The 24825-nt window shown below is 49.5% G+C and overlaps 1 protein-coding gene across 1 annotated transcript; it reads left to right on the top strand.

The window, feature by feature from the left end:
• The first annotated feature begins 3523 nt into the window (after positions 1-3523).
• Idh2 (isocitrate dehydrogenase (NADP(+)) 2) lies at positions 3524-24467 on the top strand. Its single transcript, XM_050153920.1, has 11 exons — positions 3524-3708; positions 15094-15185; positions 17862-18027; positions 19700-19860; positions 19941-20084; positions 20586-20722; positions 20907-21058; positions 23250-23362; positions 23496-23593; positions 23679-23771; positions 24108-24467. The coding sequence occupies exons 1-11, from the start codon at positions 3594-3596 to the stop codon at positions 24193-24195; spliced, it is 1359 nt and encodes a 452-aa protein (XP_050009877.1). The 5' UTR covers positions 3524-3593; the 3' UTR covers positions 24196-24467.
• The last annotated feature ends 358 nt before the right edge of the window (positions 24468-24825 follow it).

Genomic DNA, 24825 nt, shown 5'->3' on the forward strand with positions numbered 1-24825 from the left:
GTTTTTTTGAGACAGGGTTTCTCTGTGGTTTTGGAGCCTGTCCTGGAACTAGCTCTTGTAGACCAGGCTGGTCTCGAACTCACAGAGATCCGCCTGCCTCTGCTTCCCGAGTGCTGGGATTAAAGGCGTGCACCACCATCGCCCAGCTTCTCTTAGACACTTGCTCGCTGGATTTAGGAATGTTTAGGATTAATTTAAGCCACAGGACATTCATGAAATTCAATAGTATTTCAACATCTCCCAGAACTGTGTGGAAGCAGGAAGATCAGAAATTTGAGGCCTTATCTCTAAAAAACGCCAAAACAACTATTTCACCCCATTACTGTCCATTTTACAAAGTTAGAACCAGACACTGGGAGTAGTGCTCAGTTGACAGAGTGCTTGCCAAGCATGCTCGAGGTTCTGGGTTCGATTCCCCAGAGCTACATAAAGCAGCATGGTGATACACTACTAACATCCCAGCACTTAGGGGGTGAAAGCAGGAAGGTCAGGAGTTCAAGGTCATCTTCAGTTACAAAGCCAGGCTGAGGATAGGCCAGCCTGGGATACCAGCAACCCTATCTTAAAACAGCGGCAATAATAATTGGCCTAACAGTTAAGAGTACTTGCTGCTCTTGCAGAGGATGGGGCTTTGGTTCCCAGAACCCACACATAGCAGCTCATAACCATCTGCAACTCTAGTTCTAGGGGATTTGATGATTGCTCCAGCCTACTCAGGTAGTGCACCTACACACAGGGAAAGCGAGCGCGCGCACGCACACACACAAACACATGCACATACACATGCACACACTGAAAAATAAATCTTTTAATATATGGCAAAAGATCCAGGTGCTAGTGTATTTGCTCCCTGGTGAGGTCGTCTTCAATCTATGACCTTATACTAGAGAGGTCAACTGCCTCATGAGACTTCTTATGAGCTCACTAATCCCATTCATAACAAGTGGTCCTCATGATATAATTATGTCCCAAAGACATCACCACCAGACGCCATCACCATGGGAATAATCGTGCAGCATCTGAATTGTGGGGACACAAGGATACAGGCCAAAGCATCCACCGAGCAGAAGTTGCATTGGGCTGTGGGAGGGGAAAGCAGCTCTTTGACTTGGTAAGAGTCAGCGCAGGCACAGACCACAGAGCTATCCAGCTGTCGTACCGGTTCACGGGAGAGCTTCTGCAGGAATCTGAGCTGCTGGAGCTAGGCTTCAGGGAGAAGGTGCTGGAAACAGGCACAGGGCAGACTGCGGAGATCACCATAAATAGCTCTCTTAGCCACCAACATTCGCCTTCTGTTTTCCACTTTCTAATAATGGCACTGCCATTCTTCAGCCTTCTAGGGGGAGGTCTGACTCACTCCGACTCCTCTGCTGCCAGGCCTGTGTTCAGGCAGCTGCTGCACTAACCCGTACCATCCTGTCCTTTTTGGAAGTCTTCCAGGACCCAGGTCAGGCTTTCTTCCCAGGTGAGCCCCTGCTCTCAGCGTATCTTCATCTCTGTTTCGGGAGCCTAGACTCTGCTTACAAGCACACCACGAAACACATGCCTGCAGTGGAGGCCGGATGAAGCGTGAGACACCCCCCTCTGTCAGCCTGTGGTCTGGACGCCTCACATTCTTGGTGGATATTCCAGCCACATACACGCTCCTCAGGGAAGCTCCTCCAGCAGAGGGGACTTTCTTCTTGCTGGCTGTCTCATTGTGCCATCAAAACTCCTCTGGGAAGTAGAATCTCCTGCCTCAGTGGGGGCGGGAGAATCAGGAGTTCAAGGTCATTTCCCAGTACAGAGGAAGTTTGAGATCAGCCTGGACTACAGAAGACCTTATTTAAAAGTAACAACAAATAACAATAATAAAATGAAAGAAAGGAGGAAGTTTCTCTTGGGATTCTCCTCTTGTCCCTGGATCTGTGATAACTGCATCTATACACGAGCCTCTGAGATTCCTGTCTTCTATGGAGGGGAAGCAGGAAGCCCCTGGTGGGGATGGAGAGTAATGCCACACTGGCAGTGGCAGTGTGAGTGTTGACCTCCATAACTGCATCTGATTGGTCTGTTCTCCAACCTTGTAAGTCTGGATCCTGAAGTCCAGGGACCTGGTGTTACCAGGATGGCCTGGAAGCCAAAGCCGGCAACCTCCATGGTCTTTATCAGAGTTTTAGGCCAGAGAATCGGGAACCCAGTAAAAGGCTTTCAGGCCAGCCAGCGGCGGCGGTGGCTCCTGTCTTTAATCCCATCACTTGGGAGGCAGAGGCTGGCAGATCTCTGTGAGTTCGAGACCAGCCTAGCCTGGCCTACAGAGCTAGTTCCAGGACAGGCTCCAAAACTATACAGAGAAACCCTGGAACAAGCTGCCCCAAACCAGGCCTTCCTTTGACCGAGGCCTCATGCTTTGGAACGACTCTCCTTGTATATACTCTCTCTGTTGGATCCTAGAGCTGAGGCTGCCAGACTGAGACTCCAGGAGCGAAGCTTTGAAGTTAGCAGTTCAAGGTCAGTTTCCTGGCCCAGCTCCACCTGGCAAGGCTGGTGAGGTCTGGGAGCACAGGGCAGAAAGGCTGCTCTATTTGGTGTGATTAGGAAAGCTGGGGTGCGTCTGTTAGATTTTGAGACACAAAGCCCAGCCTTCAGTGAGCCTCAAGAAAATGGGTGGTGATGGATTTAGGTTGTTTCTGCCAGATTTCTTGTTTGTTTTTTTTCCATGCAAACAGGTAAAATAGGAGCTGTTGGGTCAGGTGGTGGCTGGGCCTTTGTTTAGGCTATAGGAAATAGGGGCTCTTTCAGGACCACCTAACTACTGGCATAGAACGTAATTAACTTGGGAAGGGGTTGTGCCATGAAGGGTGCCTGCACCTCAAACCTTTTACGCACACAATGCCACATAAGTCTCCTGGCAGCTCTCTTAGGCCCCGGGAAAACAGATTCTGGCCATGCTAATAAACTTCGGGGCTAGAAGTCTGGTCTAGTGAGGAACAAAAGCCCCATTTCAACCCTTTGCTCTTTGCTTTGTTTTTGTGACAGGGTCTCAGGTTAGCCCAAGCTGGCCTTGAACTCGTGAACAGAACTCAGGATTCTCCTCCCTCCACTACACTCGGAATTTTAACTCTCGATCCAGGTTAGTCCACCCAACTGAACGATACCAGGAGGAGATCCTAGATGTCCTGATCTTGGCTAAAGAACGCCACCCTTGTCAATCGGCTAGATGAAGGCGCCTCGGTCGGGTCAACCAGCCAAACACGAAGGACGCAGGGGACTAAGGCGACGTGACCGCCGCTGACGTCCTGGTGGAAGCCGGGAGTCATGCAGCCGTGAGCCTCCGCGACCCGAATGGGTCTCACTGGCTCCTGCTGCTTCGGAGAGGGACTGAGGTGCCCAGAAAGCGCGGGCTCAGCGCTGGGGCGGCCCGGGCCCTGGAACAGGCCCAAGGGTGGCAGGCAGGCTCCTGCCCCGGCCCTGGACCCGCCTTCTCCCGGGTGAGACCCAATGGGGCGGCGGGCTCCGCAGCTCCGCCCCGGTTGGGTCCTGGCCACCCGGGCCAGCAGAGTCCCCGCCGCACAACCTGGTGCAGCGACGCGCTCGGACCTCGCTTGTTCGCGATGGGCAGCTACCTGCGAACCGTGCACTTGCTCTGCAGAGCCCCAAGCTCGGCGCGGGCCTGGGCACCGGCCGCCCTGACTGTCCCCAACTGGCCGGAGCAGCCACGGCGCCACTGTGAGTGCCGCAACAGGGGGGGGGGGCGGGTGCTCTTGCAGCGCTGCGACGTGGCGACGTCCCGGGAGGGGGACCCCGGAGCGCTACTAGCGACACGCCGGCGGCCGGAGAACGGCGGTGTGCGGGTAGCGAAGGGCTGGGCGGTGGCCTCATCCCAGGCTCCATCGCCTGGCGCGCCCAGGCTGTTGCAGGGGTTGGGGCGTAGGGAACAGTGGCAGCTGGTGGCCTGGGGCATGATCACTGGGCCCCGTCGGGGTTGGGGCTAACAAGGTATTCCGGGGGAGCGTTTCTGGGGGTGCCTGGACCCGGAATGGGGTATCCTGACTGCCCTGCGCCCTTGGAGGGGGACGAGCGACCCAGAGGGGCGGGAGCGGCCTGCTGTTGCTCTAGGCAGGGGAGGGTCACCTCGCGGTCCCGACTCAGACAAAGGCGAGGAGGAGAGGCCTCCATTTCCCCTTCGCTCCAATCCCCGCGCACTCTGGTTCCTCCTCCCCAGCAGGCCCACGTCAGCTATTTTTGGAACCTTTACTCGACAGCCGGAGGAATGTCCTTCTATTTTTCCCGCTTTTGTTTTCTGCCACTCCCCCACCCTTCGCTGCCCTGGAGGCTCAGGCTGGGCCCTCTCCTGGCCTTTTCTTGCTGTGCTAGCCTTGTGCTGCTTGTGAGTCGGTCCTGCTTGGTGTACAAGCTGTGGAGAGCAGGCCGTGCACGCACATTGTCATTTTCTGCGGTCAGTCGTTCCCACGAGGTCGGCATTGCTTGCCTTCAACTTCCTTCTTAAACGTGAAGGTGCACATCGAGGCAAAATAAGCAGGGTTTAGCTAGAGTCTCCATTACCAACAGATTGCCCCGCCTGGCTTGTGGGCATCCTTTACACCCTAGCTACACAGCGCCCTGCTACCAGACACAGGGAACAATGTAGAGTGCTCGGTGGCCTTTTTTTGATGCCTGTTGCCACGGAAATTCTATCCTGACCTGGCCTAAAGCTGCTTGGGGTTAGCCAAGAGAATGAGGAAGAGGGGGGTGGGTCTGGCTATGGGGCTTGTCCTGGCTAAAGTGGTAATCTTTAACTGAGTGTGGGAGCAGCTGACCAGAGCTGGGGGCCAGGAGGAGGGAGGGGGCGGAGCCCCTGACCCTCCCCCTTTGCCAAGGAGAAAGGGACATTTCTGCTTTTGTGCTTCTGGAATCTCTGAGTCCTGAAACCTGGTCAAGTGTCTCAGGCCTCTAAGACGCCCGTATGGCAGCCCTGCAGCAAAATACCGTAGAAGTTAAAGGCATCCAGTATTCTTTTTTCTTTTTCATCTTTTCCCTTTTTTGGGAGGTCTGCATTAATGGCAAAACAAACAAGCAAAAACTACCCTGAGAAACCACACTAACAAGAAAATAAGGTTCCTTTGGGATTCCAAATGTGGATTTACGTTTTAAAAAGCCATCAGTGGAAGGTACTTCCCAAAGGTCTCCAAGTGGGGTGGTGCTTAAATACAAAACAAAACAAAAAAATCATCCTGTGTTTTTGCTACCCCATAGTCCCACATGCATTTTTTTCTATCTTGTATCCTCCAGCAGCTACTTGCTGGCAGCTCTGATAAGTTAGAACTTGGGAAGGCCCAGGAATCAGTCTTTCCATGGGACAAACACTTAGACGCCCTTTATTCTACTCCCAGCTAGAAACTATGTCATTTCACCTGAACCTTTAAGGTGAAGAAACTTCATCAGTTTGTCACCTTAAATATGTGTGTGTATACACACACACACACGTATATACATAAACATGTGTGTGTATATACATACACAGACATACACACACTGACCTGCCAGCCCTGCACACTTGGAGGGAACAAGCAATTCCAAGTGTCTAAGAACCCAGAATAAATTATTTAATAGCTGATCATCAATTTAAAAAAAATTGTTATTTTTTATGTGTGTGAGAGAGACAGATTGTGTGTGTGTGTGCGTGCATGCCTGCATGCTACAGTACATGTATAGAGGTCAGAGGGTAACCCTGTGGAGCTGGCCTCTTCCCTCCACCTTCACCCACCATCTCACAGGCCTTTCAAGTTTTGCAGACCCAGGAGACAGTTCCTATCTATTTCACCCTGAGCCTTGTTTCATGCACGTCAGACAAGTCCCCAGCTGCCCATCCCCAGCACAGCTTCCCCCAGAGTGGGTTTGGTTGTTTGTGTTTGACCCAGTAGGTTTTGAGGGGAAACGTTCTAGAACAGTGATCTAGAATAAGCCTAGAACTGTGGGCCGCTCTAGACCAGTGGTCTAGAACAAGTCTCAACCTGCGAGTCGCAGCCCTTTGGGGTCGTATTACGATTTATTAACAGTAGCAAAATTACAGTTATGAAGTAGCAACAAAATAATTTTATGGTTGGGGGTCAGCACAGCATGAGGAACCGTATTGAAGGGTCGCAACATTAGGAAGGTTGAGAACTACTGGTCTAGAAAGACTTGGCTGCCCCCAAGTTTTCCAACTTTAGCTGGGCCCTCTTGGGCTTATTCTATCCTTCCACATTGGCAGGCTCCGGGGACAGCTGCTTGTGTGAAGCCAGGATCTCTGGCTTGCTTTAGAGTTTAGATTGTGGAAAATGTTTCAGGGCCCCGGATATGGCTTGCAGCCTCCAGCTCTTCCTAAACTTTATTTTGAGCTAGTCTCACCAAATCATTCTGGCTGCCTTTAAAACTTGCGAACCTCCTGCCTCTACCTTCTGAGTAGGTAGGGTTATAGGCCTGTACCTTGACACTTGGGTGCAAGCCCTCCCCCAAGAGCTGAAGCCCCAACTCAGGGAGTCACAGCCGCCAGACGAGCCTTCCATCACCGAGTGGCACCTCCAGCCCAGATTACTAGTACTCCTCTACTCTGTGAGCTGTGCTGGACAAGGTGCCTGTCACATGAGAGTGTTCCCTGCTCATGTGTGGCAATGGCCCTGGGCAGTGGGAAGGCAGGGGGACACATTCCTGAAAGCAGAAAGTGAACCCAGGCAGCCCTGATGTATGCTTGTCCTTCATTTGTGCCTTTATCGTAATTCCTTTTGTGGGCCAGAAACCATGCAAGATGTAAAGGATCAAGCTGGAAGTGGAAGCGGGGAAGAGTTCTGCCTTTGGACTTGAATTCTAACGTGGAGGGGACAAGCACTTAAGATAGTTAACTAGTAGGATGCATAGTACCGAGCTAAGGAGAAGGGTCCGAAAGATGCACAGGGAACAGAGGTACTGGCTGCCAGGCTGGTGACCTGAGTTTGATCCCCAGGACCCACATGGGGGAAGGAGAAAATGACTCCCACGAGCTGCCTGGTTGTCCTCTGCCCTCCAAAGGTACACGGCAGAGCTGTGAGTGACTAGAGTAAACAGACGTAATAGTGAAAGCTCAGTTAGGAAGGTGTACGGTGTACGGGAAGGTTTGAATGGAGCGGACGGGAAGGTTTGAATGGGGCGGACAGAAAAGACCCAATTAGGGGAAGCCTGAGCAGCGGAGGAAGCTGATAGATAGCAGAGAGGGAGGGAGGGAGGGACCTGGAGGTGCCAAGGCTGCTTGCACTGTGTGATGAACTGGAGATGAAGTGTGTGGCAGTGGAAAGCTTGCTATTTTTATTTATTTATTTGTTTGTTTGTTTGTGGTCTTTTGAGACAGGGTTTCTCAGTAGCTTTGGAGCCAGTCCTGGAACTAGCTCTGTAGACCAGGCTGGCCTCAGGTGTGTGCCACCCCAACTCAGCTAAAAATAAATCTTAAAAAACAAAAAAACAAAACAAAACATCTGATTGCAGTACACACTGTGAAATCCTGCAGAGCTTTCTCAATCAAAATAAAAACTCAAAGTCCTCAAAAATGGCCTACGGGTGGAGGGTGTGGCCCAGGTGGCAAGCACACGTCTTCCAGCGCTAGGTACTTATTCGATTATACCTAGCACCAAAAGAAGAGAGGAAGCTGGGGAGTGTGATTCAGGAGAGGACCTGTCAGAGGGGACCAGAAGTTCAAGATCATCCTCAGCAGCATAGAGGGTGCATAGCCCAGGAAACATGAGACCATATGTGTAAGACTCAAAACTGTCCTCCACCACAGTGCTAAGATGGGGTTTCTAAAAGATGGAACTATTAAAAGGTCACATTAGTGGTGGGGGAAATGATGGTGAGAGATGGAGCCTCAAGGCCATTTGTCCATGCTCCTATCCTACCAAGAACGGAAGACACAGTGGTCCCCACTTCTTCACAAGGGATATATTCCAATGCCCACAATGGGTACCTGGAACTGCGGATAGTTCCAAACTCCACTTGCAATGTACTTTCCCCTGTACGTCCATACTATGATAAAGTTTACCTACAAATCAGGCAGAGTTAATGATTAAGAATAACTAATAAAACAGAGCAATCATAGTAATACACTCTAAGTTACATGAATGTGTTCCCTTAAAAAAAAGAATCTTGTCGGGCAGGCGGATCTCTGTGAGTTTGAGGCCAGCCTGGTCTACAAAGCAAGTTCCAGGACTGACTCCATAGCTACTGAGAAACCCTGTCTCAAAAAAAATTATTTTTTGTAATTTAAGATTATTTGTGGGAGCCCACAGATGTGGATTCATCTCACCTTTTTTTTTTTTTTTTTTTTTGGTTTTTCGAGACAGGGTTTCTCTGTGGCTTTGGAGCCTGTCCTGGAACTAGCTCTGTAGAGATTCGTCTCACCTTAACCAAAGGTCAGAGAGCAGTCCTCTATTTTTTTTTTTTGGTTTTTCAAGACAGGGTTTCTCTGTGTAACAGTCCTCGCTGTCCTGGAACTAGCTCTTGTAGACCAGGCTGGCCTCATGAATTTACTGAGATCTGCCTGCCTTTGCCTCTGCCTCCCGAGTGCTGGGATTAAAGGCATGCGCCACCGCTAGGCCTATTCTTGCTCCTTTAAGGTTATGACAGGATGTTTGACCCAAGGTGTGCTTGCTAACAGGATGTTTTGACCTAGGGTGTGGTTGGAGTGGTTACTTGATGCTTTGGGTATGGAAGTGATTACTTTGTTCCTCTTATCAGGTAGAGAAGCCTTCCCCTTCTTTTTGGATTGGAGTATACAAAGCCTGTGAGAAATAAACACAGGGCAAATCTCAGGACTTAACTGGATGCCCTCCCGACTCTATCCTGTCTTTTCTTTTATATCTGTTTTTTTTTTCCCTACCTGACATTCTTTTTTTTTTTTTTTTGAGACAGGGTTCCACTATAGCTTTGGAGCCTGTCTTGTCACTTGCTCTGTAGCCCAGGCTGGCCTCGAACTCACAGAGATCCACCTGCCTCTGCCTCGCCTCCCAAGTTCTGGGATTAAAGGCACCCGACTTCTAGTGCCATTTCCTAATCCTTACGCTTCTCTCCAAGAACAGACAAGTAAGCTGGGCAGGACCCTACTGATGTTGTTGCCTGGATGCGGGATACGGCAATTATTTTTATTTGATGTTTACAAATGTTTGCCTGTATGTACACCATACAGTCTGGTGTCCATGGATGCCAAATGAGGAGTCAGATCCCCTGGAACTGGAGTTACAGATGGTCATGAGCACCATGTGGGTGCTGGGAATCAAACCTGGGTCCTCTGCAAGAGCACCAAGTGCTCTTAACTGTTGAGTCATCTCTTCAACCCCTAAATAATTTTATATATGTGTCTGTGTGTGTGTGGGGGGGCATGTATGTGCTGGTGCTTCTGAGGCCAGAAGAGGGCGTTGGATCCCCTGGAGTTCCATGTGAGCTAACAGGTATGGGTGCTGGAAATTAATCTCAGATCCTAGCAGTACAGCGAGTGCTCTTAACTTCAGCCCCATGGTTTGTTTGTTTATCTTTTGCAATGCTGACTGTGGAACCTAGGTCCTTGGGAGATTCAAGCCCCCTCACTTTGGAAGTTTTCGGAAAGCCTTGTGTTTTAATGACACATCCCTTCCTCTCCCTCTTGACACGGGCACAGACGAGCTATGGTGTACATTGTGGAGGTCAGAGGTCAACCTTGGGTGTTGGCCCTCCGCTTTCACTTTTTGAGACAGCATCTCTTACAGTTCCCCACTGTGTGACAGGCACCTACTGAGTCCAGCTCTTTTACGTTGCTTGTGGGGTTTTGAACTTGGCTTAATCTCGTGTGGTAGGCACCCCCCTACCCCCTGCCCAGCCCATTTCTAGTGGTTTAGATGGTTTATCACCATTGTCTCTTTGAGATAGGCAGAGCATGGTTTGCTTGCAAAATAAACTACAGAAAAAAGTCTCAAATCCCCACCATCTGGGTGCAGGTCAGCCTGGAACAGGGAGGCCTCCTTCAGCCCGGCTCTTCTTGCTCCTAGTGAATGTCACTGGGTCACTGGGTCAGGGGTAACTCATTTCTTCAAGACAGGCTGTGATCTAAGACTGTGTGTGTATGTAGGGGGGTATGGGTTTGAATTCTTACTATTTTTATTTTGGTTAAAATATTAACCATGACAACTTTCCTTTTTAGAATCTTTTTTTTAACATTGATTTTGTGTGTGTGTGTGTGTGTGTATGTGTGTGTGTGTACATGTCTGCCACAGCACCGGTATGTCAGAGGACAACTTGCAGGCCTCCTTTCTGTCTACCAGGTAAAATCCAGGGATTGAACTTCGTGGTTAGGCAGGGCTATCTCTGACCCTCGAATATCTTTTATTTATTCTTCGGCAATTTTTAAAAATTATTTTAACAGTATATTAAAACTTATTCCTTGACAACTTCACACGTCTATACACTGTATCAGGACCATTTGTACCCCACATCCCCTCCCACCATCCACTCACTTCAGTAGTGGTCAGGGTTGTTACTATGTAGCCATTAGTCGCAAACATCTTCGGAACCTTTTAATCTTGCAAAACTGAAACACTGTATCTACAAAACAGTAACTTCCAATTTCCTCTTCCCTTGGCTGCTGCCAACTATCCAGCTGCCTCTTCTCTATGCTTTAATGGTCTAGGCCAGCAGTTCTCAACCTATGGGTCTCGACCCCTTTGACAAGCCTCTGTCTCCAAAAGTATTTACATTATGATTCATAACAATAGCAAATTTACAGTTATGAAGTAGCGACAAAAATAATTTTATGACTGGGGGTCACCACAACACAAGGAACTGTATTAAAGTATTATAGCATTAGGAAGGTTGAGAACCACTGTTCTAGGCACCTGTGTAAGTAGAAACCTAAATATTTGTCTTTGTTTTTTGTCTTGTTTTGTTTGTTTTCTATTTTTCTTTTGAGGCAGGGTTTCTCTGTGTAACTGTCCTGGAATGTTTTGTAGACCAGGCTGGCATCAGACACACAGAGATTCGCCTGCCTCTGCCTCCTGAGTGCTGGAACTAAAGGTGTGCGTCACCACTCCGGGCATAACTGTCCGTCTGTGTATATAGTGTTCTTAGGGCTCACCCATGTTGTGGCGTGTGATAGGATTTTTTTTCTTCTTTCTAAGTCTGACTATTTATTGGATGTACAGATCATATTTTATTTGTTCACTCGTTGCTTAGACACTACCATTTGGTTATTGTGAGTGGCACTGCAATGAACACGGGTGTGCAAGCATCTTTTTCCGAACATGGATGTGCAAATAAATATCTTTTTCTGAACATAGGTGTGCGAGCATCTTTTTCCGAACATGGGTGTGCAAGCATCTTTTTCCAGACCCTGCTTTGAATTTGACCCTGGCTTCTGTTCTCTTGGCTTGTTTGCTTGTTTATTTATTTATTTTGGCAGTACTGGTGATGGGGCCCGGGCTTTGGCCAGGCTGGGCAGAGGCTGTCCTATTGAGCTGCATTCCTGAGCTGATCTCCAACTCCAGGCCATCCTCTTGCCTTGGTCTCCTGAGGGCTGAGATCTCAGGATGACAGCATCACACCCGGTTCAATCACCTGATCTTAACTAAAAGGCTAAGATGTCATCTCTCCTGGGTGGCTTGTTGGTTAAGATGTGGTCACTTGGAGCTCAGGCTGGCCTTGAATTCTATGTGTAGTCATGGATGACCTTGAATTTCTGATCCCGTTTTATGCAGTCCTAAAGACTGAACTCTACCAGCTGAGTCACGTTCCCAACACTACTCCCATGACTTTTTCTAATGGTTTATTTTATTTTGAATGACCTGTATGTGTAAGAGTATTGAGCACATACTAATCCTTGTAGGAGGTTATGAGCTGCCTGACATGTGTACTGGGAACTAACCCCCATTCTCTGATTCTCTGGAAGAAAAGTCTGAGCCATCTCTCCAGTGCCTTCTGAATTAAACAAGAAAAATTTTATGTGTATGAGTGTTTTACCTGCATGCATGCTTGTATGTGTACCATGTGTGTCTCTGGTGCTCAGGGAGTCAGAGAGTTGTAAGCCACCACGTTGGTGACAATCAAACCTGGGGCCTTTCTAACAGCAGCCCAGCCATCTCTCTAGCCTCTCTCCTGATTTTTAAAAGCATTCATCACCAATGGATAGTTTAGAAATACCACTACCTGAACCAGCCATGGTGGTATCAATGCCTGTAATCCCAATAAGCAGGAGAGAGAGGCAACAAGATTTTGCATTTGAAGCCATCTTGGGATACAGAAAGAGTTAAAGATCCTGCTCCTGCTGGGCAGTGGTGGCGCACACCTTTAATTCCAGCACTTGGGAGGCAGAGGAGGCAGGAAGCAGATCTCAGTGGGTTTGGGGCCAGCCTGGTCTACAAAGCAAATTCCAGGGCAAGCAGGACTGTTACACAGAGAAACCCTGTCTCGACCACCCCCCACCCCTCGGGGGGAAAAAAAGATTCTGCTCTCCCCAGATCAAAACCCAAACCAAACAACAAAAACAACAATTCACTAACTGGATGGGGCCTACTTAACAATGTGTGGGGGGCCTTGAGTTCAATCCTTGGCACCACCAAATAAGAGGGGAAAAAAGGAGCCAGGCGACAGTGGCACACACCTTTTTTGTTTGTTTTGTTTTGTTCTTTTGAGACAGGCTTTCTCTGTAGCTTTGGGGCCTGTCCTGGAACTTGCACTGTAGAGATGGCTCAGTGGTTAAGAGCACTGACTGCCCTTTCAGAGGATCCTGGTTCAATTCCCAGTACCCACATGACAGCTCCCTGCTGTCTAGAACTCCAGTTCTGGAAACTCAATACTCTCACATAGACATTCATGCAAGCAATGCACATAAAGTAAAAATAAATCTGGGCTGGAGAAATGGCTCAGCAGTTAGTTGGTGGCACACACTTCTAATTCCATCATGTGGAAAGCAGAGGCAGGAGGATGTCTGAGTTCGAGGGCAGTCACGGCTACAGGGAAACCTTGTCTTGAAAAACAAACAATTCTAGAACACTTAAAAACAAAACAAAACCAAGAGGGGCTTGCTTACAGTTTCAGTGGTGTGGTCCATTATCATTGTGGCAGGGAGCAGGCAGGCAGGTAGGCAAGGTGCAGAAGTAGCTAACAGCTACATCCTGACGGTAGGCTGGGAAAGACAGATTGGACCTGATATATGGGCTTTTGAAACCTCAAAGCCCACCCTCAGTGGCTCATTTCCTTTAACAAGGCCACACCTCCAAATCCTTTTCAAATAGTGCCAGTTCCTGATAACTAAGCATCCAAATATATGAGCCTATGGGCACCATTCTTAGTCAAACCACCCCAGGGGTGTAGTTCAGTGGATGAGTGTTTGGGGTAAATATGCAAGATTCTGGGTTGTCTTTGGGATGGGGTGAACAGGACATCGGTTTCTAGGGCAAAGCAAAGGGGCCTACCTAGCTGGCTTGAAACAGGTCCCTGCCCCTAGCTCCTCTGGAAGCCTCAGCAACCTGGCGTCTGACAACAGTGCTGTTTGTTCTGTTACCTGTCCTCTTCCCCTCCCTCCCTAAACAATCTCTAAGGTTTTCTCTCTCTTTATTGTCTAGTCCTTTGCTTTGCTCACTTTGTCTGAGGTTTACATTCGAGGGTGTCATGAGTCATGGCTGGGGGGCATTTGTAGGGCAGTGATATGGTTAAAGTAGGTTAGGCTTTTCTTTAGTTCCTTCTTTTTAAGCAATCTTTCAGGTATTCCAGGCTGGCCTCAAACTTACTATGCTGCTAAGGATGATGTTGAACTCACCTTGAATTTACCCCCTCCTGCGTGCTGGAATTACTGGCACTTGCCACCACATCCAATTTATGGGATTTTGGGGATTGAGCCCAGGGCTTCATACATGCTAGGCAAGCATTCTATCAGCTGAACTGCAGTCCCAGGCCAACTTGTTGAGGTACTTTTAAAAATCTTTTTTAAGGAGGTGGAGAGATGGGTCAGCAGTTAGGAGCACTTTCTGTTCATACAGAGGGCCTGGGTTTGGTTCTCAGAACCCACATGACAATCTAATGCTCTTTTCTGACTTTCTCAGACACTGCATGCATGTGGTACACATACATACATACATACATGCAGGAAAAATACCCATACACATAAACAAATAAATGTTTAAAGGGAAAAAACTTACAGATCACCTTCCCAGACAACAGCCCTCAGCACGATCAGGAAAGGAGTCCAGTAGCCGGAAGCAGAGCCAGAAGCAACAGAGCAGCTACTGCTGCTTTTTTAAAGCAAATGAGACCACGCCCAAGTGGGCTGGTATCTGAAAGTCTATTGGCTGAAGGTCTGGAAGCAGCTCCGGCAGCATTCAAAGTCATCTTTGCCTTTATGAGAGTTCAAGAGCCTGGCTCCCCTTGACCCTGTTTGCAAAACACCAGCCAACCAACTGAACAAGGTGGCTCTAGAGATGTTAACCTTGGGGTTGCCTTGAAGGCTTGGATTGCTGTCAGGCACATGCTGGGCTCTCTCTCTCTCTCTCTCTTTCTCTGTTTGCTTGTTTTCTCAAGACAGGGTTTCTCTGTGAAGCCTTGGCTGTTTGGGAACTCACTCTGTAGACTAGGCTGGCCTTGAACACAAAATAAGATCTGCCTGCCTCTGCCTCCGGAGTGCCAAGCGTGCACCACTACCGCCTGGCTTCATGCTGGGTTCTCACTGTGGGTCTGCGCACGTCTCTCTGTCTCTCTAGGCTTCAGGCTTTTGAGAGTTCCCAGCTTGCAGATACCAGTTTAGCCTAGTGCCTTTGAGAGCATCATATTTGAAGGACACACAGGGGACAGTGAAGAGCCGAGACTTGGAGAAGTGGGGAGACTGTCCAGCCTGAGGATTTGTGGGCAGGAACCCCAACTTGGTCTGGACCAGGTAGTCCCAGCTGCTTGTGGTTCTCTGTTGGTCTCTTTAGCTTCCAAGGGAAGAGGATTTGGCTGGCCGGGCTGGCCCCAGCCCCTTAAGCTGGGTGTGATGGGTTTGCTCTATATGATCATCCTCCATGTGGGAATGCAGGTCTTGAAAGCAGGAGAGGGAGCGGTCGTTGGACCATTGACGTCTTCAGAGGTGATGTGCTCTGTGCCCGTTTCTAGATGCTGACAAGAGGATCAAGGTGGAGAAGCCCGTGGTGGAGATGGATGGCGATGAGATGACCCGCATCATCTGGCAGTTCATCAAGGAGAAGGTACCACCCCTCCCTCGGTGGGTGGCGAGTAGGTGGTCAGTGCCCCAAGGTATCCCACGGTTCCTCTGTTTCCACTTTCTGCCCCGCCCTCCTCACGCTAACAATATTAGAAGCTGTTAGTTCTTGGTCGTCAGCCAGTGCCTGTCCTGAGCACTCTGGGCCCCTCACTGGTGCTGTAATGTGTGAGCTTTTCAAATCCTGTTCCTCTCTCTTTTGGAAGCGCTTGTTTGTTGGCATGCATGAGGGTGCCATGGTGCACACGTGGAGGCCAGAAACTTGTCAATCCCCTTCCACTGTGTGAGCCCCAGAGATCAGACCCGAATTGTCAGGCTTGGCCGTAAGTGCCTTTACCCATGGAGTCACTTGTCAGTCCCAAATCTGTTCTTTTTTTTTTTTTTTAATATTTATTATGTATACAATATTCTGTCTGTGTGTATGCCTGCAAGCCAGAAGAGGGCACCAGACCCCATTACAGATGGTTGTGAGCCACCATGTGGTTGCTGGGAATTGAACTCATGACCTCTGGAAGAGCAGGCAATACTCTTAACCTCTGAGCCATCTCTCCAGCCCCCAAATCTGTTCTTATTAAAAGAAAAAGGACTTAATTGATGGCTGGCAAGGTGGTCCACTGGGTAGTGGGTAAAGGCGCTTGCTGACAAGCCTGACGATATTTGGGTTTTTGCTTGTTTGTGTGTTGAGACAGGGTTTCACTGTTTAACAGCCATGGCTGTCCTGGAACTCGCTCTGTAGACCGGGCTGGTCTTGAATTCACAGAGATCCACCTGCCTCTGCCTTCCTGAGTACTGGTGAAGGCGTGTGCCACCACCACCCGGTCCAAGCCTGGTGATAAACCAAGTAAGGTTTAATCCCTGAGACCCACATAGAGAAAGAAAAGGACAAATTATTGAAAGTTGTCTTTTGCTCTTTACACACTCGCCATGGCATATGCGCGCCTCCGCACATACCCACACAATAAATCAGTAAGTATAATAAAAATTAATTTGTGTGTGTGCACAGAGGTCAGAAAGGGGTTTGGTGTCCGGCCACTCTCCACTTGTTCACTGAGGCAGTCTCTCCCTGAACTAGGAGCTTATGTTTTCTCTGCTAGGCCAGAAGCCAGCAAGCCCAGTGGTCCCCCCATCTCTCCCCAGATCTGGGTTTACAAGCATGTACAAGACGCCCTTGGGTGCTGGAGTCCAAATTGTTCCTCATGATTTTGCAGCAAGTGCTCCTAACCACTAAGCCATTGCTTCAGCTTTTTTTTTGTAATTAATAAAGTTATTTTAGATTGGTTTATTTTATGTGTTTAGATGTTTTGTCTTCATGTATGTGTATGTACCACATGTGTGCCTGATGCCCTCAAAGGTCAGAAGAAGGTGTCAGACTCCCTGGAACTGGAGTTATGGGTGGTTTTGAGTTGTCATGTGGGTGCTAGGAGCTAAACCCAAGTCTTTTCCAAGAGAAACAAGTGCTGTTAACCCCTGAGCCATCTCTCCAGCTCCCCTGCCTCCTTTAATTTAATTTTTAATTAATCTCACTTTATATCCCATGCTGACCTCAGACTCACAGTGACCCTCTGCTTCAGACCCTTGAATTCAGGAATTACAAAGTCATGTGCTATCATACCTGGCTGTGAGTCTTTTTTTTCTTTTTAATATTTATCAGGGCTGCGGAGATAACATAGCTATTGAGAGAAATTGTTGTTCTTGCAGAAGGCCCAGGTTCAATTCCCTGCCCCGACAGGCAGCTCACAATTGTCCATGACCATAACTCCAGTTCCAAGGGGTCCAATACCTTCTTTTGATCTTCATAGACACCAGGCATGCATATGGACAGGCATATATACAAGAAAAACAGTTGTACATGCACTGAACATGATTGTGCAAGCTTTTAATCCCAGCACTCAGGAGGCAGAGGCAGGAAGATCCCTGTGAGTTCCTGGCCAGCCAGGACTATATAGCAAGACTCTGTCGCAAAAACCAAACCAAACCAAACCAAATCAAACAAACAAACAAACTTGTTTTTAAGGATGTGTAAATCTGTATGCCCATGTGTGGATCTATATGCCCATGTGTGGGTATGCACATATGAGTGCCAGTTCCCACGGTGGCCAGAGGTGGCAGATTCCCTGGAGCTGGGGTTACAGGTGGTTCCCTGATGTGGGTTCTGGGAATTGAACTTGGGCCCACTTTAGGAACAGGACACAATCTTTAACTGCTGAGCCATTCCTCCAGCCAGAGACAGTGTCTTCACTGTGTAGCCCAGGCTGTCCGCAAATTCTTGATCTTTCCTCAGCCTCCCAGTGCTGGGATTTCAGGTATCTGTCACAATGTCTGGCTGAAGCTGTCCCTTCCATGTTAAGATCACAGATCACTTGGAGGAGAAGGGGGACCCCACTGAATAGACTTGGGATTTCCCTGACTTGATGGGTTTCTAGAATAGCAGTAGACACTCACTCCTGGCTCCCTTCTGGGGAGCCCAGTGTGGCTTACCCCTCAGAGTCTTAGCCTCCTGCCATCTCTGGCTCTGCTGACGAATGGCTGACCCTAGCTCCCTCCTGCACCCTCTCTACCAGATTTCCCTCATCCTTCACCTGACCAGGTGACTTCTCTTGCCTTGGCACCCTGCCCAAGTCGGTCTTCTAGCCTGACACTTTGCTTGGGCTCTCTTTCCTAGCTTATCCTGCCTCACGTGGACGTCCAGCTCAAGTATTTTGACCTTGGGCTGCCAAACCGTGACCAGACCAATGACCAGGTCACCATTGACTCTGCGCTGGCCACCCAGAAGTACAGTGTGGCTGTCAAGTGTGCCACAATCACCCCTGACGAGGCTCGTGTGGAAGGTATGAGGTGTGGTGGGGGTCACAGAGACCTGTAGGCTGGCAGGTCCCAGGCTGTCACACATAGATGGAAGCAGCTGCCTATGTCATTCCTTAGGGGATTGGGAGATGGAGCTTCCCTAGGGCTGATTTCATCACTTGGGGTCTTGGTTGGGGTGATGAGGGGCTGAGAGGTCAGTCCAGTCTTGCTGGGAGGGCTTGCTGGCCTTTGAGGTCACTATGGTGCAGTTGGGGGAGGGTATCACGACGCTGCAGGGCTGGCTAGGGGCTAAAATTGCTTTCCTGGGGACTCTCAGCCTTTTCGTTCTTCTAAGTCTCCCCTCTCTTTCGCCATGTGGCTTGATCACCCCCACTACTCGCAGCGTGACCTTTTCTCTTCCTTTCTCTACTTCCTTTCTTCTGGCAGCTGCTGAGATCCACAGCTTGCCTGTCTTGTTATTTTCCTCTTAAACACCAAGAAAATTGTCCTTAAGCTTCAAAAACAACAACAGAAGAATATGGTTTAGGACGTTTCCTCCCTCATTTCTGCAGCATGAGGAAGCTAGAAACAAGCATTCCAGATGGTCTTCAGAGCTGGGGGTGTAGCTCAGGGATGGAGAAATTCCCTGGCATGCATAAGGCCCTGAGTTCGATTCCCAGCACTGCAAAACAATAATAAAGGGGAACTCAAGAGACATCAGCAGTCTGTAGACCACCTGCTTATCACACATATCACACATGGGAGTTGAGTTTTAGTCCTCAGCTTTTCCTTGATGCTCCTGAATCCTGGAATTAAACACACACACACACACACACACACACACACACACACACACATATGAGGCTGGGCAGTGGTGGCACACGACTTTAATCACAGCACTTGGGAGACAGAAGCAGGCGGATCTCTGTGAGTTCAAGGCCAGCCTGGTCTACAAGAGCTAGTTCCAGGACAGCCCCAAAGCTACAGAGAAGCCTTGTCTTGAAAAACCAAAATAAATAAATAAATGACTAAATAAATAAAATAATTTAAAAAAAATGAGTAAAGCACAGAGGCCCTTGTGCACGCTAGGCAGGCACCATGCTGTTGGACTACATCTCCAGCCTAGAGCTGGGGTTTACATCTCATTCTTTAAAGGACAAGATCTTAGTGTCTCCAGCAGGATGGGGTGGAGGGAAGCTGCCCTTTCTCTTCGATGAGTAACCTCTGTGTGGACCTGGTAAAATGGCAACCAGGTGCTTTACAGACAGTTTATTTAATGACAAGCCAACGTGCTTGGTATTTTATCAGGGACCCCATTTCACAGCTCAGGCTAAGGCGGCGTTACCACCCTCCCAGTCAAAGCTGGTAGACTCCCAAGGCCATGTTTATACTCTAGACCACTGGTTCTCAACCTTCCCAATGCTGCGACCCTTTACTACAGTTCCTCATGTTGTGGTGACCCCAACCATAAAATTATTTTCGTTGCTACTTCATAACTGTAATTTTGCTACTGTTCGGAATCATAAGGCAAATATCTGTGTTTTCTATGGTCTTAGGTGACCCCCCCAGGGGTCGTGACTCACAGGTTGAGAAGTCCTGCTCTAGATTCTTCTACCTTCTCCAGGATGACACCTGGACGCCCTGTCTGGCTGTGTTTTGGCTTGGGGTGCATTCTGATGACTCTGTGGTGGGTCTATCTTATCCCTATCCTTACAGAGTTCAAGCTGAAGAAAATGTGGAAAAGCCCTAATGGAACCATCAGGAACATCCTTGGGGGAACCGTCTTCAGAGAGCCGATCATCTGCAAAAACATCCCCCGCCTCGTCCCAGGCTGGACCAAGCCCATCACCATAGGCAGGCACGCCCATGGCGACCAGGTAGGCCGGGCTTGGAGACAAAGTCTGTTGACTCACGCGCCCCAAAGGAAGCCCTGGCTCGAACTACCTGTCCTCTGCAGTACAAGGCCACAGACTTTGTGGTCGATCGCGCTGGCACGTTCAAGATGGTCTTCACCCCAAAGGACGGCAGTGCGCCCAAGGAGTGGGAGGTGTACAACTTCCCCGCCGGCGGCGTGGGCATGGGCATGTACAACACCGACGAGGTAAGGCTGGCCAGGGCCTCCTCGCCCGCTCCTCTCTACCTCTGCCTATTTTGTAGCTTTCTTTACTTCTGTTGACCAGGAAGAGATGGAAGAGAACACTTGCTCAGAAAAGAGCGCCTCCTTGCCCAGGCCAGGATTGGGTCACATGACCACCTTTGAGCCAATCACTAATGAGCAGGGAGGAAGGGCTCTAATTGGCTAAACTGGAGACACTAGTCAAATCTAGTGGTCGGGATAGGCAGCTTAACCGGGCCTGCCCCCACCCAGGCCTGCAGCGACTTTAAGGTCTAAGAAGAATGTGATAACTGTCCGAAGCGAAGTGGTGGGGTCTGCTCCCGAAAGTCTGGAGGGAGAAGATGGGCCAGCCAAAACAACAGGGGCTCGCTCCATGGTGGCAAGGGTTGAGGAATCTTACGGAGGTGATGCTGGCCCTGGCCCTGGGACCATGGCAAACCTGGCAGTCTCAGGCTAGGGGCCATGCTCTGCCCGCTCTCCCCACAGTCCATTTCGGGCTTCGCGCACAGCTGCTTCCAGTACGCTCTCCAGAAGAAGTGGCCGCTCTACTTGAGCACCAAGAACACCATCCTGAAGGCCTATGACGGCCGTTTCAAGGACATCTTCCAGGAGATCTTTGACAAGTAACAGCCTCTGCCGCTTTCTGAGGGCACTGCAGCCTCCCAGCTCCCCTGCGCCATCCCTACTCCACCTGGGGAGGTTGCGCTCCCGGCGCGCCTGGTTCAGCTTTAGCTTTGAGGTGCAGGGAGGGGTCCTTAAGCTGCCTACCTCGTGTCCTCTCCCCGAAACAAGCCCTTTTGCCCCCAGGCACTATAAGACTGACTTTGACAAGAATAAGATATGGTACGAGCATCGGCTCATCGACGACATGGTGGCCCAGGTGCTCAAGTCTTCAGGTGGCTTTGTGTGGGCCTGCAAGAACTATGATGGAGATGTACAGTCTGACATCTTGGCTCAAGGTATGCTGGGACGGCTTGCCCCCAAAGCGGGCAGCTGTTGGTATTCCATGACTGGAGTGATTTGTTTCTTTTAATTAAAAGATTTCAATATGATTGTAAGCACAGGGTTACGTGAAAGAGTGGGGAGAAAGTAAGATTCACCCAGGAGGATGGGTGTGGACTCCTTAGAGTCATCTGGAGGTGTGTGTGTGTGTGTTCCCATGTGGAGGCCAGAAGCTGATATTAGCTGTCTTTTATTGGCTTCCCCCTTATTATTATTTTTTATCTATCTATCTATCTGTCTATATTTGTTTTTTGTTTTTGTTTTGTTTTGTTTTGTTTTTTTTGAGACAGGGTTTCTCTGTGGTTTTGGAGCCTGTCCTGGAACTAGCTCTTGTAAACCAGGCTGGTCTTGAACTCACAAAGATCCGCTTGCCTCTGCCTCTCAAGTGCTGGGATTAAAGAGGTGTGCCACCACTGCCTGACTGATATATATATATATATATATATATATATATATATGATTTATTATTCTGTATTTTATGTCACGTGTTTAATGTATATAAGTACTCTGTCTTCATACATATCAGAAGAAAGAATCTGATCCCATTACAGATGGCTGTGAACCACCATATAGTTGCTGGGAATTGAACTCAGGATCTCTGGAGGAGCAGTCAAGTATTCTTAACTGTTGAGCCATCTCTCCAGTCTCAATATATTTTTTTTTTAATTACATTTTTGAGATCAGGCATGGTGGCATGATAAACAGGCAATTGGATCTCTGTGAGTTCAAGGACATAGTGAGTTTTAGGATAGTCAGAGCTACGTAACAGACCCTGTCTAGAAGTCTCTATGTTTTCATTGTCTGTCTGTCTGTCTGGCAGTACTGTAGATTCTACATGGGGCCTCACGAAAGCCAGGCAAGTGCTCTACTCGTGAACGACAGCCCCAGGCCTCTACGTGTACGTGTGCACATGCTGTAACACGCTGCAGCGCACGTGTGGGGGGTCAGAAGACACCTTGCAGGAGTCAGTTCTGTCCTTCCACCATGTGGGTCCCACTGAGCCTGACCTCAGGCTTGATCTCACGTTGACCCCAGACTTGGTGGCAAGAACCTGTACCAGCCGAGCAGTCTTGTCTTCCCTCTACCTTATTGTGTGAGACAGGTTTTTCCAGTGAGCCTGAATCTAGACAAGCTGGTCTGTGTGTCTAGGGGTTCTGCCTGTCTCTGTCCCTGCGACTGGTGTGTCACAAGGCTGCTCTGATAGAAAGGGGAGTGCAGGAGGCTGAGTACAGGGCTCCACACTTGTTGTTTTTTGTTTGTTTTGGTTTTTCGAGACAGGTTTCCCTGTGTAACAGTCCTAGCTGTCCTGGAACTAGGTTTTGTAGACCACACAGAGATCTGCCTGCCTCTGCCTCCCTAGTGCTGGGATTAAAGGCGTGCGCCACCATCACCCGGTCAGTGGTCCATACTTGTAGTCAGTCACAGCACTGAAGTTTGCAGATTGCTGAGAACCTGAGCCCAATTTGGGTTCCACAGTTAATTCCAGGCTAAACCCATATCAAAATAAAACAAGACAGAAAAGGGGCTCTTGCGATGGCTCGGTGGGTAAAGGTACTTGCAACCAAGCTTAACACCTTGAGTTTGATCCCTGGAATTGAGACAGTGGAGAAGGCAGACTCCTGCAGGTTGCCCTCTGACCTCTAGACTGGCACATGTGCGCTGTCCCCTACACAAAATAAAACCAAATAAACTTAAAGACAAAATCTGAGCGGAATCTTTCGCGTATGGAAGTTGCCTACTTTTTCTCCCTGGAGCCCTCTCATTCCTTGTGGGTCTGGGGGAGTTTTTTGATTGCCCAGAGTCCTTGACAATAGAGGCATTCCACCTGGAATCTGGATCTGGGGACATTTGGAAATGCGTTGCAAAGTTTGAAAGTGGCCTAACAGCAGCAGAAAACATGATGGTTGCAAAACAGCTGCTGGCTGCTCATTTCTGCTGGAAGTGGCCTTCTGTGAGAGTGACAGCCAGGCTGTGGGGTCTGGGATGGGCGCACACAGACCTATGTTAGCCCATTGGTGAGAGCTACCTGTGAGGGCCATATTGTCTTCTCAGCTGCAGTGGGCTGGGGTCAGAAGATAAGCGGGCTCCATCTAAGATGAAGGGTTCTGAGCTGACGCATGTCCTGAGGAGAGATCTGCCCACCCCTAGGCTTTGGCTCCCTCGGCCTGATGACGTCTGTGCTCGTCTGCCCTGATGGGAAGACAATTGAGGCTGAGGCTGCTCATGGGACGGTCACTCGCCATTACCGAGAGCACCAGAAGGTAAGAGTGTGCATCTCAAAGTCCGGTGCCCACTGGCCCTGGTGGCTGGGAGGATGAGCCTGATCTGTCAATCTAAAGGTGGATAGCTGTATCTATCTGGGACTCAGCTGTTGACCCCGTGGCCTGTCCCCAGGGCCGACCCACCAGTACCAACCCCATCGCCAGCATCTTTGCCTGGACAAGGGGTCTAGAGCATCGAGGGAAGCTGGATGGGAACCCGGATCTCATCAGGTGAGCAAGCGGGGAGAACCTGAGTTGGTCCAGCCCCACGGTTTGGCCCCGCCTGTCTGGGACCTCACCGCCACATCCCTTGCAGGTTCGCGCAGACGCTGGAGAAGGTGTGTGTGGAGACTGTGGAGAGTGGAGCCATGACCAAGGACCTGGCTGGCTGCATCCATGGCCTCAGCAAGTGTGTGCTTTGGGATACAGGGTCTGAGACCTCAGAGCAGGTGGGAGGAACCCAGGGGACCCCACTTAGGATCCCTCACGTCAGTATAGCTGCCTCTGGTCTGGGGCAAGATAAGCCTCCCTAGACCAGGCCTGACTTGGTTCCCATTGGCAGTTGCTCAGTTTCTTTGGTCTCTCAAACTGTCCCTCAGCTTCTCTTGTAAGACCCATGTCAGTGGCTTGCCACTCTTTGGGCCTGGGCCTGGTGGCAGGATAGCCATTCTGATAAAGTGCCTTGGAAGGGCTTGACTGATGGCCTTCAGGAGGCCTGAGTCGCCCCCCGATGTTCTCTTGGCAGTGTGAAGCTGAATGAACACTTCCTGAACACCACGGACTTCCTGGACACCATTAAGGGCAACCTGGACCGAGCTCTGGGCAAGCAGTAGGGGCAGCCACTGCCCAGCTGCAGTGGGCACTCCATACATGGTAGAGGGTGAGCCTCACAACCTCTCTCTCTGGTGGCCTTTCTAGGGGACATTTTCTTTTTCTATGATGGAGATGTTTTTTAAAGTATGTGAGCATTTTTCTCCCTCACAGCGGACACGAGGCAGGAACAGTGTGCCTTACCTCAGCCAGTCAGTGTGTTTTGCATACTGTAATTTATATTGCGCTGAATCACATGGTGCCATATTTAGCTACTAAAAAGCTCTTCGCCAAATTGTCTTGCTGTGTTTGTCCCTGAGTGGGAGGAAGCAGCTGGCAGGATGCCCCAGGGACAGGGTTGGGGTGCCTCCAGCTGTTAATAGGTCAGCTAGGAGGCCGCCTTTCAGAAGAGGCAGCCTGTGGGCCTCATGCATTCTACAGAAACCAGAGTTACTAGACTTTTGGGATAAGGCCCTGGGTGCTTCACAAAACTGTCCGTGGTGTCTTTGTCACCTCTCTAAGCAGGAGGCAGCTGGGGCTGGGGCCTAGGGGCAAAGGCTCACACAGAATTGCCAAGCAGGATCCCTTCTAGCTAGTTCTCTCCATCTAGGGATTAGCACTGTGATATTCTGAATATTTATTATTAACATAGG

The sequence above is a fragment of the Alexandromys fortis genome, unplaced genomic scaffold, assembly GCF_014885135.2.
Source record: "Alexandromys fortis isolate MF-2015 unplaced genomic scaffold, M_Fortis_MF-2015_v1.1 scaffold_86, whole genome shotgun sequence".
NCBI classification, from domain to species: Eukaryota; Metazoa; Chordata; class Mammalia; order Rodentia; family Cricetidae; genus Alexandromys; species Alexandromys fortis.

Coding starts and splice junctions, on each gene's coding strand:
- Idh2 (XM_050153920.1), top strand. CDS start 3,594: ATGGGCAGCTACCTGCGAACCGTGCACTTGCTCTGCAGAGCCCCAAGC. Junction 15,186..17,861: donor GGCAGTTCATCAAGGAGAAG/GTACCACCCCTC, acceptor TCTCTTTCCTAG/CTTATCCTGCCTCACGTGGA. Junction 20,085..20,585: donor GCATGTACAACACCGACGAG/GTAAGGCTGGCC, acceptor CTCTCCCCACAG/TCCATTTCGGGCTTCGCGCA.